General features: G+C 44.7%; 1 protein-coding gene and 1 long non-coding RNA gene across 7 annotated transcripts in view; one reads left to right on the top strand and one right to left on the bottom strand.

Annotated features, from left to right (window-relative positions):
- Positions 1 to 532: 532 nt before the first annotated feature.
- Lrrc28 (leucine rich repeat containing 28) overlaps positions 533 to 17,072 on the bottom strand; it is a 118,003-nt gene continuing 101,463 nt past the window's right edge. For 3 of the 5 annotated variants that reach the window (XM_087569735.1, XM_087569746.1, XM_087569747.1), the window contains 2 exons: positions 16,110 to 16,269; positions 533 to 2,241 (listed from right to left, as the gene is read on the bottom strand). In XM_087569735.1, the coding sequence (XP_087425861.1) occupies positions 2,169 to 2,241; positions 16,110 to 16,269 (233 nt within the window). In that variant the 3' untranslated portion in view covers positions 533 to 2,168. 5 annotated transcript variants of the gene reach the window in all.
- On the top strand, positions 1,713 to 9,503 carry LOC147996838 (uncharacterized). 2 transcript variants are annotated; one of them, XR_015651678.1, is made up of 5 exons: positions 1,713 to 1,801; positions 3,028 to 3,226; positions 7,267 to 7,497; positions 8,529 to 8,679; positions 9,251 to 9,503. It is a non-coding gene; the product is annotated as an uncharacterized LOC147996838 (long non-coding RNA). The 2 variants fall into 2 exon arrangements; XR_015651679.1 differs by having other exon boundaries at positions 3,028 to 3,117.

Raw genomic sequence — 17,072 nt, forward strand, 5'->3', positions numbered from 1 at the left:
TCGTTTGCTTTATTATTATTATTATTATTATTATTATTATTATTATTATTCTACTACTACTACTACTACTAGTACTACTACTACTACTCCATGAAATATCTGTCTATCTGACCAGAAAAAAACAACATATAGGGCTAGAGGTGTAGTTCAGCAACAGGGTACGTACCTAGCATACGCAGTACTCTGGACAGGCTCCCCAGGGAAGGGAGGGGGAGGGAGGAAGGAGAGGAAGGGAGAGAGAGGGAAGAAGATACAAGTCTTGCTTTTTTCCCAAAAGCACACCTCTGGAGTACACAGCATACAGGCAGGATTCCCACAGTGATAGCAGCTTTTCACAGCAAACGATTAACATGACATCAGGGATACGGGGCAGTGTCCATGAGGAACGGCACCAGAGAAGCCACTGTGTGAGTTCTACTTCTCATCAATTAAGCCCAGGTGCTGTACCCGTAAGTTGAGAGTGGCAGCCTAGAGGTCGTGTGCCCAGGCCTGCTGGTGTTCAGTACGCTGCAGTAACAGGAGGAGAGACACCTGGAGTGTAAACACTTTATTAAGAATTTAAACAAGTTAGAACAAAAGTATCCCACACCTCTCATTGAGAATTCCTGAGTATCAGGGTGACATTTCACAGCTCCACTTAAGACATAAGATGGTCGAGGGTGAAACAAAGACGCAGCCCTGTATTTCACTGACGTTCCTTTAAGTCAAACACATATGTGAAGTGTCAGGTCACATTTTCCTGCTTCCAGCTTATGTACATGTAGGGTTGTGCTGAAACTTCCATTATTCCGAAGGATGAAAGAAGAGGTACGTTTGATCCAGATGCTCAGTTCCTATTATACTGTAGGCCTTTGAAATATTAAGGCTGAACAGAGAAGTTGTGAAAGGGACAGGAAGAAGTAGGGACAGTGGCAACCATGGCATGCATGGCCGCTTTCTGCCTCTGCCATTACTTGGAGAGACTGCTTTTCGGGCAGCAGGTGGTGTGACTGCAAAGAGATCACACACTTGTCAGTAACTATGTAGGATTTTTGGCACGGTTAGAACCTAGAATTACAGTTAGGCTGGCTAACAAAATGTCACCAACCAAAGTTTTGGAAAATAGTTTTTCCACCTAGTAACCCTTCTTGATTCTCCTTTCAGTCTTGTCTTACATAAATCATAGCAGTAAACATAGAACTTTCACCCCCAAAAGCAGCACTCACTCCACAGCAAGCTAACGGACTCCTGAAAGTAAAGCAGATTACAGCAGCATCCCTTCAAAGGAGAGCAAATCAGATGTCCCCCAGAGAGCTCATCTCTCTGGCAAAGGAAACTCATGTGGACCCGTTCATTCCTTGTTTCCCTAGGGAGAAGTCTGAGAAAATGAAGGCAATTTCATTGGTGGTACCAGGTAAATACCACTAAGCCCCACTAAGCAGAGGATTAGAAGCCTCAACGTTTCCAATTTTGCTAAGAAAATCTCAGACATTTCAAAATGTCTTTTTCTGTAGTAGTAGTTTAGAACAAAAGTATATTTAATTACATTTTTGTTTTTAAATCTCTCTCAAAAAATGTCTTCATAGGTTGCAAAACTTAGAAATAAGACAGGAACTTTCCAGAGGGTGTGCTCTGGAGCCAGCTGTCCCTCTGCAGGAGCCTGACTGTGCCAGCCCCGGCTCCCTCTCCTGCTGTGCTGGCTGCTGAGGCCATAGGGGCTGCAGAGACTCTAGAAGCTGACAAGTTTCCAATGCGGAAGCTACAGAGAATAATCTCAAGGGAAAATCATCCTCTGGGGAAAGGCAGAGGATCATCACCAAAGGTATGTCATCCAACAGTTAATTTGGTTCTATTATCAGATTAAGAGTTCTTTAGGGAACTGCAGCTTGCTTTAAATTAGATGGGGGGAAGCTCATCTGGCTAAGTTTATATATGAGACACTCTCACATAAAAAGAAAGACACAGAAGACAAAACGTCCTTAATTTGGGGCAGGATATATTCCAACTTGAGGGAAAGGTGAAGGCCAATCAAGACATTTCCAGAGAGTTCAGCATGCCTCTCCTCTGGACAGGACAGGAAGGGTCTGTCCTGCCTTGCTGGACTCTCCTGGCCCGGCGGCCGCACACTGGGCGATGGCAGGCAGCTGCAGTGGCTGAGCTGGCAGTGCTCCTAAGGCTCCGAGTGTTTGTCAACACAGCAGGTTAAAAGTCCGCAGACACTGGGCGGAGCAGCAGTAGGCCACGAAGCCAATACTTGTCCTCCTGGGGGTTGGGGGAGACAGAGGGAGAGAGGAGTGCTGTTACTCAGGAGTGAAGCCTCTGGCTCTTCCGACTGGAGACACTTCTTTGTCAAAACAAGTGACTAGAATGAATAGCAGATTGCATTGTAGAAACAGTAAGATGCCATTTTCAATCGAGCCCAGGCTGCAGGTAAGGCAAGTGTGAGCATGTGTGCTCCCTCCATTAGTGGGGTTTGGTGACAACCATCTCTGTCACAACAGCTAAGCGTTTTCATCTTCTACAGGGCAAAGAATATGAAGTACATTATAAAAATCACAGCTAAGAATAATTTTTCACATCTACATTTCCAGTACCTGGAGGCTGAGGCAGGAGGTTTGCTATGAGTTCCAGAGTCAGACCCTCTCTCAGAACAACAACAACAACAACAACAACAACAACAACAACAACAAAACATAAAAAGAAAATGAAAAGCACCACCAATTTAGCTATAAAACATACATTCTGCAGAGCTTAAGTACTACCTACCATCTGAAGGACTTTATCCTAACACATTCACAGAGTGCTCACAGAATAATTTCAGAATGCTTACAAATCCCTTACATAATGGAGAAGCCCTTCTCCTGCTTGGGCACCTTTGTAGGGTGAGTCAAGAGTTCCCTGGGGCTCCTCACGTACTCTGGACAACACAGGCTCTCAGAGGGTCTCCTTCCCACCCAGAGGACCATCGTCTGGTGTGGGAAGAGTGGTTTCCTGTTTTCACAGGCCTGCTTGTGCTGACTGCCTTATCTCTGCCTTTCTCCTTGGAAGCTGCACTGTTGATCACATGCTCTCAAAATGTCGGATGGAAAGGAGCAAGGAGTTGGAACACTCAAAAGCTACAACATCATGGTGTTCAAGGTCTGTGGGGCGAGATGGCCAATTCTGATTGAACAGAATTAAACCCAACCAAACTAAGCAACCGAAACTCAGATATGCTTAGCTTCTTCCAATCTCAGTTCAAGACACGGTGAGAGAATTTCGATGGAGACCCTTAATGAATCATTTTCTCACGAGCCGAAAGACATGGCTAAAGCCCAAATATAGAGATAGCAAATCATGTACCAGATAAAGGTATCTTGATTTTTCATATGTGTAAGTGCGTGTAGTGTGGGTGCCTGTTTGAATGTGCATGTGTGTGCATAAATGTGGGGGGCCAGATGCTTCCTGTCCTGTATAATGAGGCAGGAGTTCTGGCTTGCTCTGGGATCACATTTCCAATTCCTGCACTAGAATCACAGACAGGTTGGTATATGTTGGTGCTGGGGACCCCAACTCCAGTTGACGTACCTGTAATCTATCACTGCTCAGCTCTGGGACAATGACCACATAAAGGTCTTTAGGCAAGGCAGAGGCTCGGGTTGATGAGGACAGAAACGTAAGGCTTTGGGCAGAACTAATCTGAGAGTCTTGAGCCTCTAGAGATCCCTTCATGCTGGAACCCAATCCCTTATCTCCTAAGAACATTGATGTTCTCTTACATAAAAAGGTTTCAAAGTCACATGTAGGGTGGCTGCCTGAAAAGGAAGTGCCTAGTCTATCTATTGGGGTAGAACCCATCATCACCAACACTCAAGACTCGTAGCACCACAAAGAAGCATAAAGGACAGTATGAACATTTTTGAATACATAAACTTGTCGGCCTAGAAGATCGTTATCTTGAAGAACACAAATGACCAAAATTCAACTCTGCCAAAACGAAGTAGACAGCCCACGGAACCTATGACCACCAAAGAGGCTGTATTTGTAATTTAATTACCAAATGGGTTTCCCAGATCCTAACAGTTAAATCCTAACAGTTAAAGACCAGTAAGGCTTTAATATAATTTCTTTACAGAAAAGAACAGTTCCCAACTTATAAGGATCGTATTCGCTTGACTTTCAAGTCAAACAGAAACCAAATGACCAAAACCCAAGCCCAAGAATATTGTAGACTAATATCTGTCATGAGAATAGATTAAAAGTACTCAACAAGTAATATCAAAAAGGATAAAATAAAACTGTACATAGAGATCAAGCGAGAGAGCCACTTTGGGCATATAAGGTGGCTGACTATATGACTCTATCAATGTGTCAACAAACTGAAAAAGGAGAATCATATGATCTTAATAATACTTATACAGAGCATTTAGGCTGGGAGTAGTGCTTCGAGCTGAGAAGCTATAACTGAGAGGATACGACAGGACAACCATCATGAAAGGCTAGCTTGGTCTACGTAGTGAGCTCTAGGCCAGCCAGGGTTACAGAATAAGACCTGGACCTCTAAAGAAAGGACCAGACAGATGACTCAGAGGTTAAGAGCACTGTTGCTCTTACAGAAAGACCTGGTTTCAATTCCCAGCACCTACATGGTGGATCCAACAGGCATGTTTGTGATGCATATATATATATATATATATGTATATATATATATATATATGCCATAATATACAAAGTAAAATAAAGAGGGAGGGGAGAGAGGGAGGAAGGGAGAGAAGGAAGGGAGGGAGGGAGGGGAGAGAGGGAAGAGGGGAGGGAGACAGGGAGACAAAGCATCTGACAAAATACACTTTTCACCCTAAATGCTATTACCATTCTCCTTGGCAATGAAAAAGCAAGCGATGTTCCCTTAAAACGACAGATGAGAAAAGAAGAATTTACTCTCAAACCACAGCAGAGTGGAAGAAATTCTAACCTCTGCAATAGAACAAGAAAAAATGCAAACAAGAAGGAAGATACTATTTATTGGCATGTGGCATGCAGAAAATACCATGTAATCTACAAAAAGTACCCCCAAACCTAGTAAGCAACAGCAATAAGACAGTTGCAAAAACAAACTATTTCTTTATACTAACTATGAACACAGGAAAATTGAAATAAAAATACCATTTGTGACTACAGAAGGAAACCCAAACCTCTGGGCATAAACGAAGCATTTCAGCATCTGAATGCTGACACTCATCAGTTGCTGATAAAAGAAAGAAGGAAAGCCTTGGTCAGTGGAGACATAGCACACTCATCAGTAAATCCAGTATTGCAGACATCAGTCCTGAGCAAATTGATCTCTGGGCTACATGTAATTCTCATAGAAAGTCTAAAAAGGGGTTTTGGGACACAACCGACCAACCAACCAACCAGACCCAAGAATAAGCTAAAGAGCAAAAACTAGGAACAAAAACTTAGACCCAAGAATGACCTAAACAACTTCCAAGAGAAGAGTGAACTAAGCTGTCCACTCTGCTTGTGCCAGGCCTATTGCAGCTGCGGCGGGGTCCTGGTGGAAAGGCAGACAATGAAACCGACCAGAATCCTAGAAAAGCTTCCAGAGTGTACTTGTAACTGAGAAGGCTGACCTCGACGGTTGATCGGCAGGATTTAGAATCATCATGGAAACAAACCCCTGGGCGTGGCAGAGATTTTTCTAGAGTAAACTAATTGAGGTAGAAAACCCACCTTAAAGGGCAGGTGGCACCGTTACAAGTTCAGTGCTAGCCTGGGCTACAGAATAAGTTTCAGGTTAGCATGAGCTACCTGTAATACCAGTACTCAAGAGGCACAGGAAGGCAGATCTCGGAGTTCAAAGCCAGCCTGGTCTACGAAGTAAGTTCCAGGACAGCCAAGGCTACACAGAAAGATCCTGTCTTGAGAAATCAAGAGACAGAGACAGAAAGAAAAACACAGAAAGACAGACAGACAGACAGACAGACAGATGGACTTTGCCTCACAAAAACAAAACAAAAACAACTAAATTAAACACACCTGTCTTTTTTTGCTGGGCTCCCCTCCCATGGTCCCAGGAGCTGAATTTAGAGCATGGCACACGTAGGAAGTACATGCTCTGCCACTGATCGTGTTTCCAGCTTTTACTTTCTACTTCGAGACATGGTCTTTTGTCTATATTTTCCAGGCTGGCCTTGAACTCACTCAACAGCCCAGAAAGATGCTGGATTTGCAATCCTCTGCCTCAGCTACTCCCTGGTCCTGAACCACCATGCCTGGCTGGAATTGGTTTTCTTAGTGCAGGAAATGATAGAAGTGTTCTGTTGGCTAGCAATGGAAAATTGCTTGTAATTTTTTGTTTTGAAAGGGACTCACACGCTAGGCAAGCACTCTGGTGCTGAGCTATGTTTCTACCTTTCTCAGTTCCTAAAGTCAGAACTCTAGTCATAGTTATTGTTATTAGACATTGGGATCTATACATTTGTATAAGTCACAAGTAAAATGGCTTTAGACACAAAAGATCTTAAGTGTATAATGCATTTTGGAGAACTAGCAGACAAAAGTGGCCTCTCCCTCTTCTGATTTACTTTAACTTTACTTGTCTGTGTGTGTTTGTATGTGGGTGTGAACATGTGAGTGTAGGTGCTCAGAAGCTGAGGGATGGCATGACTCTGGAGCACACACATCTGCTGGGGCAATGCCCCCGTCCTTGGCCTTGGTTTTAATGATAATTACAGGAAGTCATCTCCTTCATAGCAAGGATACTAACATTAACACTGGAACCAGTGTGCTCCTAACAGTTGAGCTTCTAAGTAAAAGAAGGGAAGTCTGAGGGCCTGCTGGTTGGATGAGTGGCCTGGAGGTGTTCTATCTGTGCTACAAGGAGGCAGCACGGCTGCACACTTTTCTGTTTCTGAGAGGCTTCTGTGGCAACTGGCTGTGTCTGTGTATTGTGTGGATGGTCGAGTTGTCACAAGTCTACTGAGTGTGTGCTCACTGTGGCCCTAGAGGCTTGACGGCTTCAGGGGAGAAAGTAAACTAAGCAATAGCTTCATCTAGGAAAGGCTGCTGACAAGTTCTACGAAGCCCATGAGGCATGGCGCATACTTAGAGTCTGTGTGTTTACAGCTGAGGCAGAAGAAAGAGCATTGAGCAAGTGTTAAAATACAGAACTGTGACGATTCCTTGCGGGACGAGTCACAATGCTGCAGGCACAGATGAGAGCCCACAAGCATCGTGAGAAATGTGGGGTTTTCTCTGGTAATGTGTTTGCTGATTAAAAATAAAAAGCATATCTTTGACTCATTACAGAAATTCAAGCCAAAAGAAGCATAATATTTACACGAGCTGATAGAATGAAGTCCCACGCACATAACTTGTGGAAGAGTCACCTAACAGTGCATCGTGTACTGTCACATTTATGCCACAGCAACTTTCTCATGGGAAGATCCTGTGCAGAACCAGAGGCTGCCCCTGACTCCGGGAGCAGGAAGAATTAGATGACATAGTTCCAGTAGATTCCCATACAGAGCGCAGCACACAGTAGGTGGTCTATCAGTACTTTTTGAATAAGGCAAAAGAAACAGAACGCCTGCAAGGCAGTGACACAGGCCTGTGTTCCCAGCTATCCAGGAGGTGAAGGCAGGGAACAGCAAGTCCAAGGCCAGTTTGGGCAACTTATGAGACCTGAAATGAAAGGAGGGCAGGGGTAGAGCGCAGTGGCCCAGTACTTGCCTAGCACATGGGAAGTTCTGGGTTCCATCATGATACTAGGGGAAAATAAAAGCCAAACAAACATATATATTTAGGAGAGTATTTTTCTTAAGGGACATAGCCTAAGTTACCTTGAAGGTGTCAATAAATAGGCTTCTCTTAGAGGAAAAAATCCTGAACATCCATGCAAACAATGTATTTCTGATATGACTTGGTTTTCTAGAAGGAAGTAATATGAATAAAAGAAAGGGCAAGGAAATGTGAAACATCTGACAGGAGACCACACCAGGAAAGAACTATCTGGAAGAGATCATTAAAACGTAAACCACTGTCAAGAGGGAGGAGGGAGGAAGAAGTGTGGCAGTGTTCTGAAAATCTTCTAACCAACAGGCCCTGGTCCCAAGGTGCAATGACCTCATACCCACAGCGCTCAAGTAGTCACTGCAGCAAAGACTAAGGCTCCCTGCAAGGACCAGAGTGTCACTAAAAGACTGACAGCGGCCTGAACAGTCATTGTACTAATTCTTCCCACAGGCCCCCCTGGTGTGCACAAGTCAATATATGCAAGCATGTGCCTTCTGAGACAAACAAAGTATTTCTTACAAGAAATCAGTGGCCTACTAATGTTTTAGCAATTAAGGTTCAATTCCTAAATTGATTTATCATTTTTTAAAAAAAAAATTCTATCTTCTTTGGTAAGCCATGACAAAGCTTTCTATAGATATAGTTGTTTATGTAATATTATACATGCCCATAAACACAAATGTTCATGCTCAGATTAACAGAAATCAGTTGACAGCACATATACTTTTATGCAACACATCCTAAAACATTCTGGTTAATTAGGAATTTTTTGCTAGGGCCAGAAAGATGCCTCAGCAGATAAAGGCACTTGCTATGCCAGACTCCAAACCTGAATTTGACTCCTGGAGCCCATGTAAAGACGGGAGAACCAACTTCACAAAATTGTGCTTGGTCGTGCACATCCATGTCTAGCACATGTGAACCCAGGTATCGACATATGCACGTACATTTTGGGTTTTGTTTGTTTGTTTGTTTGTTTTAGAACTGTAAAACAACCCCCTGTGTGCATACAGGGTTGAAATGTAAAAATGCAAGTGTGCTAACCACGTCCTGGCTGTCGCTTGTCCTCAGAAGTTAATTCCTGGTAGTGTGGTTGCCAGTATGTCGCCATGTTTGGCAGAACCTTTAAGAAATGGGGCTGTCATGAGGTGTAGGGCCCTGGAAGCGTCAATGTCATAAATGGATGACACTTATGGTGGGATGACTATGAATGGCCCCCATTGGCTCATATACTTGAACGCCTGGTCTTAGGGAGTGACTACTTGATAGGAATTAGGAGGTGTGGCCTTGTTGGAAGGTGTTATGGAAATGGACTTTGGGATTTCAAATGCTCAAGCCAGGCCCACTGTCTCTTCCTACTGCCTGCAGAAGCTGATACAGAACTCTCAGCTGCCTGTCCAGTACCATGTCTGCCTGGTGCTTCCACACATCTGCCATGACAATAAAGAACTAAAACTCGAAATGTACTCATGCCCGAATTAAATGCTTTCCATTACAGGAAACTGCTATAGTCATGGTCTCTTCAGAGCAATGGAACACTGACTAAGACAACACCTATCATGGGAATGAGTCTGATCTGCTGGCTTTGGAATACGAAGGAAGGGGTGAGCCGGGCTTCTGCCACACCTTCCCCTTCTCTGGTCTCGTCACATGTCCTTGTGTTCCTGAGGTGTCACCACAGCTGACCAGATGCTGGCTCCATGCTCTTGAGTCTCTGTAACTATGAGCAGAATAAACCTTTCTTTATAGAACACGCTGCCTCCGGTATTTTTTGAAGGAACACAGAGCTGTTAGGTACCTCAGACTTCATATTCCCAATTCCTCCCTCCTTCCAAGTCTATCACAAAAATGGTTGCACTGACATCTTTCCAGCTTTTCAGTGAGTGTGCTGAAATCATATGCACGTGAATGCACACAGATATACACATGTGTATTTCTTTTCTTTTCTTTCTTCCAAGATAGGGTTTCTCTCTGTTACAGCCCTGGTTATTCTGGAATTCACTCTGTAGTTCAGGCTGCCCTTGAACTCAGAGATCTGCCTTTGTCTCCCAAGTGCTGGGACGAAAGGCATGTGCCATCGTGCCTGGCTCTGGCTATACATATATATTTCAAAAACATCTTGCTCAAACGATTATGAGCAACTATATTAGTTTTGAATTTTCGAATGCCATTCCAACAGTATTCTCAGTGTACAACGTAGTGACTGAAATGCAGGGATGGAGCCTGACTGCTAGGGTTCAAATTCCAGCTCCATCATGAGACTCTGCTCTAGTAAGACGCAGATTACAGATATGCTGGACCATGTGCTGAGGCATATGATTCAGCTTAGCAGTAGCTGGACAAGGAGGCACCTGAGACTGTCACACAGTGTGAAGAAATGGATTGCAGGCGACCATTCATCTCCAAAACTGGCGCTCCTGGCTCTGGGTCTTTGCACTGCACCCCCAGGGCCCAGCTGCACAAAAGCAGAGCTGTTAGCCACACAAACTCAAATGTACTTTGTACTGTCTGCTATGTAAAACTTAACGAAGCATTTATGGAAGAACCACACAGGCAGTTGTTTCAAGTATCCTGGTGATTTAAGTGAGAACTTTTAAAGCTGGTGACAGCTGCTTTTATGGCAAATTGCTTAGGCTATGGGCCCCATTGTTCGGGCAAATCCGTCTCAATGTTGCTGTTTTAAAGATGTGATTAATATTTAAATTAATAGACTCTGAGTTAAGATCACTCCCTCCCATACAATAGGTAAGCCTCTTTCAACTAATCTTAAGAGCAAAGCTATAGAAGACATTCTCCCCAAGACACAGACCCTGTCTGACCTTGGGCTGCTACTCTGAAGCACCGAGTCCCACCATGCAGGTCTGAGTAGTGGCCCTCACAACTGTCCTTGAAATCAGTCAACCTTTCTCTCTCAATCTGGGAGGAAAAATGAGAATCTCTTGAGAACCTGCTCCAGTAAAGGGATGGCTTGCTGTAATACAGGAATGTGGAAATGGCACCCACACTGGCTAACAGAGGCTAGAAGGCTTTGAAGTACATGAGAGAAAAAGCCTATTCTGCTTGAAACTGCTACTGACAGAAACAAGGAGGATGTGGTGAGGAAAGATGGGGGCTACAGAGGGCATTTTTATTATCTTAGGGATGCAGAGGTGCCTTGAACACAATGCTGGCAGACACAAGTGTTGAGTGAACTAACTCCCCATGACATAACAACATGGCCCTGGAGACCATGGACTGCTCTCTGCCTTGACTGAGTCACATTCTCTGAGACAGAAAGCAGAACTTAGAGGTAAGAATGAAGCGACTTCTCAGTGGTTTCTAAGCCAGGTGCCAGTGCACCACTTGACTTGCTGTCTCTTACAGTAAGGTGTAAGGGAGAGAAAGAAAGCAGGGGAATTTTGTTAACCAAAAATGAAGCAAACCTTGAAGATTTAGAAAACTCAGGTTTCTTGAACCAAATGTTGAGTATGGATGGTGTGGAGGGGAAACCTTCCTTAAGGAGATCAAATTGAAAGAGAAGTCAAATATAGACACTGGAGAAAAGAGAGCATCTTCAATAAACGGTCCTGGTTAAACTGTGTGGCTCTCGATTTGGACAGGTCAAAAAAGAGGAAGATGGAGGAGAACTGTAAGACATTTGGGTCTCATGGGTCAGAATGGGCGTGTGAGCTATCTGGCTGTAAGCATGTTGTGCCTGAAGAAAAAAAAAATCAGCCTGTCTCAATTCTTTGGCTTACCAAGCCTGAGGGGTGGGGCCGTCCTGCTCGGGGGCCCAAGAAGACAGAGCATGGAAGCCTTTGGGGCTTCAGCTTGTTAGAACCTGGGATCCTTTTTTTCATCAAATGTTCTCTTGTCTCAAAAGATGCTGTGTTGCCTCTACCTGCCCCTCATCACACAGTAGGAATGGAGACACTGTCTGCTGTCCTGTTTGCAGATAGAGTTCTGCCTAGAAAGAGTAATAAGCTAAGTTTTGCTCATATCTAATTTAAACAATTTTTAAGAAAGAATGTGTTCGTTTAAGAGTTGATGCCAAAGGCGTTTAATGTTTAAATGTTTCTTAGCCATTTGTTCCTCGTCTTGGGGACTGTTTAGCTGTATCCCCTTTCATAAATTGGGTTTTTTAAAGTTTTTTTTTATTGTAGATATTAATCCCATTGGATACATACTTGATAAAGCTCTTCTCCCATTCTGTAGCCTGCCACCACCTGAATGATGGTGTCCTTTGCTAACCAGACGTGAAATCCCCTCTACTGTCCTTCTTAGTGCCTGCTCACAAAGTCTTCTCCTGTGCCAGTGAGTTCAAGGCTATTTACTTCTCACTGTCTTCTATCAGATGCAGGGTGTGCAGCCCTATGTTAAGGTCCTTGATCCTTTTAGAGTTGAGCTTTGTGTAGGGTGATAAATATGGATCTATTTACATTCTACTACATGTAGCCACGCAGTTTGACCAGGACCATTTGTTAAAGATGCTGTCTTTTCTCCAGTGCCTATTTTTGAGTTCTCTTTCAAAAATCATGTGTCTTTAGGTGTATGGGCTGTGTCTGGGTGGACATGTTGGCTCATGTCTGCGATCCTAGGACTATGGAGACCAGGTGGGCTTATAGGAAACAAAAACTTTTATACACATTGGAATGGAGTGAGTTATTTTGTGAGAAAGGTATGAAATACATGTTTGGGGGTAACACTCTGGAACTACACATGGTCTTCCAGTTCCTTTTCTGACAATGATCCTAAACCCTCTGGAACTGTCTGCATGCTGATAACCTGGCTGGCCCCTCAGTGTACAATTACACAGTTCCTACTTTCAGCCCTACCCCATCACCAGTCATCTGGGAGAGCCTAAGTGCTGAGCTGAGCTGGTTCCCAGTGGCCAATGACTTCATCACTTCCGTCTATGAAGTACATTAGAAATGGAAAGAACTGGGTTTGGAGAGCTTCCAGAGAGTGGACGATGTGGTACAAGAGGGCCGAGGACCTCAGAGGGCATGGTGGTTAGGTGCACTTCCCACATGGCCTGCCCTCTGCAATTCTTCCCCCTGGCTGCTCATCGGGAGTCTCCACATAAGTGAAGTGCTTCTCAGAGCTGTGAGCCATCCTAGGAGATGAACTGAACCCATGGAGGAGGTGACGTGCTGTCAAACTGTCTCTAAATAGGTTTATATCCATAGGTCACTGTTGCTCTTAGCCTTGGTCAGAGAAGCTCCTGTTTCCAGCAGGAAATGGTTAGCAGAGCCTTAGAGTTGGTCAAGGCATTGAGAGTAAGACGCTGAGTGTCAAGCCCTATATGGGGCACTGTGGAAAGACTGAAGCACCAGAGGACACGAAAGACCGAAAGACCGCTATGAAACACTAAGTGATCACACCCATGAACTCACAGCAGTGGTGGTTAAACCTGCACAGGACGGAGCCCATCAACATTCCATCACCAATAGAAAGGAGCTTATGGAACCTCACACCTCCCCGAGGAATGATGTCACTTACTGGAGAGGAGGAGTGTCATAGATCAAGTTGATGGAGGCACCATCCTTTATGTTGCCCCTCAAGGAAATAATCTCCCACCCATGTCCGTACAAGGAATTCTAATTAAACACTGTCTGTCTTTTGTCTGTCTGTCTGACTGACTGCCTGTCTGTCTGTCTGTCTGTCTGTCTGTCTGTCTCTCTCACACACACACACACACACACACACACACACACACACACACACACACACACGACATTAGCATAGGAAGATCTGGGGAGATAAAGGGTTAGAAGTAGAGGGAAGGGTTAAGATGACGGAGGAAGAGTATATTATCAAAGTACAATGCACACGCACACATGCAATTGTAGAAGAGTAAGTTTAAAATGTTTATTTTTTTAAAAAAGTAAAGTTTCCAGGGTGTTTTTTTGCTGGTCTTTCTTATCTCAAGTGTCCTAGAAATCATTATGGGTAGATTTTATCTCTCCCAAATTCCTTATAAGTGGCCCCAGCCCCTAGTACTTCACAATGTGTCTTAAGACCCTCCTCATTGCAGAGGGGTCCAGCACATATCCCAAAGGGAATAACACGTGTACACAGACGCCAAGAAGAATGCTGAGATAGACACGCCCTGTTGGATCCCCATACCTGGTCTATAGCAATCATGTCACATGGCGACACCCTAAAGACAAGGTTCAGGAGCTCTCAGATAGGTGAATGCAGGGGAATTCTGGGAGGCTGACACACCAAGGGAGGGTATGCCACACGTCTCCCCCAGGACTGTTCTGAGCATCCCTGCCTGTGTACTCTTGTGATGTTCTTTACAATAAGGTGGCTTACATATTCCCTGGGTTCTGCGAGCTGTTCAAATAAATGAACTGAACCCAAAGAATGGATTCTGGGAGCCCTGACTGTACCCACTAGTTAGAGGCATGGGTCAAGCTAGCTGAGGCTTCTGAGTGTTTTCCACAGGGGAAGGACAACCTTGGGGTCTGAGCCTCAGGCTGTGGGGTCTGCTACTATGTCCAGGTAGACAGTGTCATATGTGTGGACAGCATGAACACTATGTCCATGTCCAGGTAGAGTGTCATATATGTGGACAGCCGTTGAACACTATGTCCATGTCCAGGTAGACAGTGTCATACGTGTGGACAGCATGAACACTATGTCCATGTCCAGGTAGACAGTGTCATATGTGTGGACAGCTGTTGAACACTATGCAGTAAAACAAACAGCACAGGTTTGAACTGGGGGCTTGTTTGTTTTTCCCAAGAACAAGCATCAAAATGAAGAAGTTCACAGAAGACATTAAAAAATACAAAATTGTTGAAATTGGAACCCACAGTGTATCAAACAGGATTACTTGGGCAAGGGAAAGCAGCAGAGCTTGGGAGAGGGGCAGGCGGAGACCAGGAAAGGTGGCTCCATTTGCTGAATGGCGACCATGTGCCAGGCGTTTGCCTTCCTCATCTGTCACCCACAGCTCTAGTCCACAAGCAGACTGTTCTGTCCCCATTTTCAGGCTCAGGGAAGCTTGGCAGGCTGCCCAGGCAGTCAGTGCAAAGCCTTTGCCTTCTATCTCTTATCCCACTTAGATTAAGAAACAGAAACAGGGCTGGGTGGATGCCTTGCCCACAAGGTCATGGGCTCTATTCCCAGCCCTGGGAGAAAGGAAAGAAGGGAAAGAGAAAGAGGAAAAGAGGAGGAAAGGGCAGTAGAGGAGCAGGGGACAGGTTCCAGGAAGTGATCCCAAGGCTGCTGTGGGCATGCCATTACCACTGTCCCTCAGGAGGCTGAGACACAAAGTCCGTGTTTACGGCCAACCTGGGCTGTTACATAACAAGATTCCATCTCATACAAAAATGACTGCAATGGAACTCACACTGGCATTGACAGGGAGTGAGAAGCTCCCACATTTGGAAAGTTCCCCAACTGAACTCCACTGTCAAGTGAGAGCATACTTCCTTAAATTTCTTAGCTTTAAGTACCCAAACTTAAGCTGGACGTGGTGGTGCGTGTCTGCAATCCCAGAGTTTTGTGAGCAGAGTAGGAGGGTGAGGCCATCCTCTACTCACAGCTAATTTCAGACTCTGTCTCAAAGGGAGGGGGGGGGGACAAACATGAAAGCCCGTAAGTCAAGGCCAAGCACACGGGGGACTTTTCCAATGCTCCGCTCTTCACTGTCTGGCCTTCTTGTTCTCAGTAACAGTTTTGGCTCTGGAATTTACTTAGTGAACATTCTCCATGAATGCAAAGCCCTCTGCCAAGAAATACAGAGTGGTATGGGAATGCTGTTGGAAGAGTTAGACTCAGAGCACAATGCAGCGCTCATGCGCAGTGTGGCCACACACTTCCAGTTGTGCCAGGTGAACCCAGGCTGGGCTCTCTTTATACAAAGGCTCCCTCCCTTGCATGCAGGGTGAATTAGAAGGAATGAGCTGCTGCGAACAACACACTCACCTGTGCATCTGTGCTCTGCACACATGCCTTCCCCAAAACCCAAACTAGGGACGGTAGCCAGGCTCTCTTGCAGTAGTGAAAATGAACAGGTTTCACTCAGTCCATGGAGTTCTCAACCTTCCTAATGCTGCAACTCTTTAATCCAGTTCCTCCTGTTGTACTGACACCCCTCCCCCCATAAAACGTTTCATTGCTACTTCATAACTGTAATTTTGTTATTGTTAGGAATCAGCCTATAAATTGTGTTTTCTGATGGTCTTAGATGACCCCTTTGAAAGAGGGTGATTTGAAACCCCACGGGGTTCCAACCCACAGGTTGAGAACCACTGATTGAGCTTCCTTAAGCTGCAGACTCAGCATCCCCGCCATGTACCCCCTCATTCCCATGCTGCACCCTGGCCCTAGTGAAGCCCTAGTGCCCACTTAGGCTTCATTACCTCTGGTGCAGGCCTGCCATTGGCGTCTCTCTCAAGGGGAAGAGCTTAGGGTAGACAAAGGTAAACATGGGCTCACTACACCGGTGACAGTGCCCCAGGGGGCAGTGCAGCAGCTCCAGGAGACTTTTGGGTAATGAGATTGGAGACAAAAAGTTCAGATCTGAAACAGAAGAGAAAAAATCAGGCACATGAGTGAAAAATCCTATTTCCTTAAACTAGACGTTTGAAATTTCTCTTTGTTACCAAGGAAGTTCAAATAGTTAAAAGTACATCATGTTGAAAATTCTGTTATCTGATAGACATTCAATAAAAATCTAACATTATTAGGAAATGAAAGGTGTTTTTATATTTTTGATACTAAAGGAAAATGAAAATCCACTCTTTTATGAGCAGCTAGAAGCTGTCCTGAGGCAAGGAAAGAATTAGATCAAATAGTCTGTAGGAACAAGGATCAAAACGGCAGAGCAGGCTTTCCTGAGTCAGAGACTAAGGGAGGGGAGGTCTGGGGACCCACAGCAGCCGCCTTAAGCTCTCCCAGCGCCATCAGCCATTCTGTCAACTAAACACTGATGGGAGCCTGAGAATGAAAGTATCACAGGCTAGAAGTCGAAGAGGAAGGGAAGAAAATAAGGAAACTTGTTCAGTCTTCCCAGCCCAGTCTGAGCCTCGCAGAGGACACACCCAGAGGAAGCCACTGCAGTTACCCAGGCAATCTTGTGACAAGTTTTTATCCTTACGTTAGCCATGCAGTGAAGGGAGGAATGTTCAAACTGAGGTGACATCTCAAGTTTACAAGCTAATCCTGGCAAGGACATAGAAACTGTCTTTTAGAACTTTCCAGATAATCAATATCCACTTAGAAAAATATAATTTCTATATGAGTAAATAACTAAATTTTTCTGTTCTGTATAAACAAAAAGGATAAACAAAAACCAGCTTACAGGCCAGCAATATGGCTTAGTA

This window comes from Rattus norvegicus, chromosome 1 (genome assembly GCF_021556685.1).
Source record: "Rattus norvegicus strain SHRSP/BbbUtx chromosome 1, alternate assembly SHRSP_T2T, whole genome shotgun sequence".
NCBI classification, from domain to species: Eukaryota; Metazoa; Chordata; class Mammalia; order Rodentia; family Muridae; genus Rattus; species Rattus norvegicus.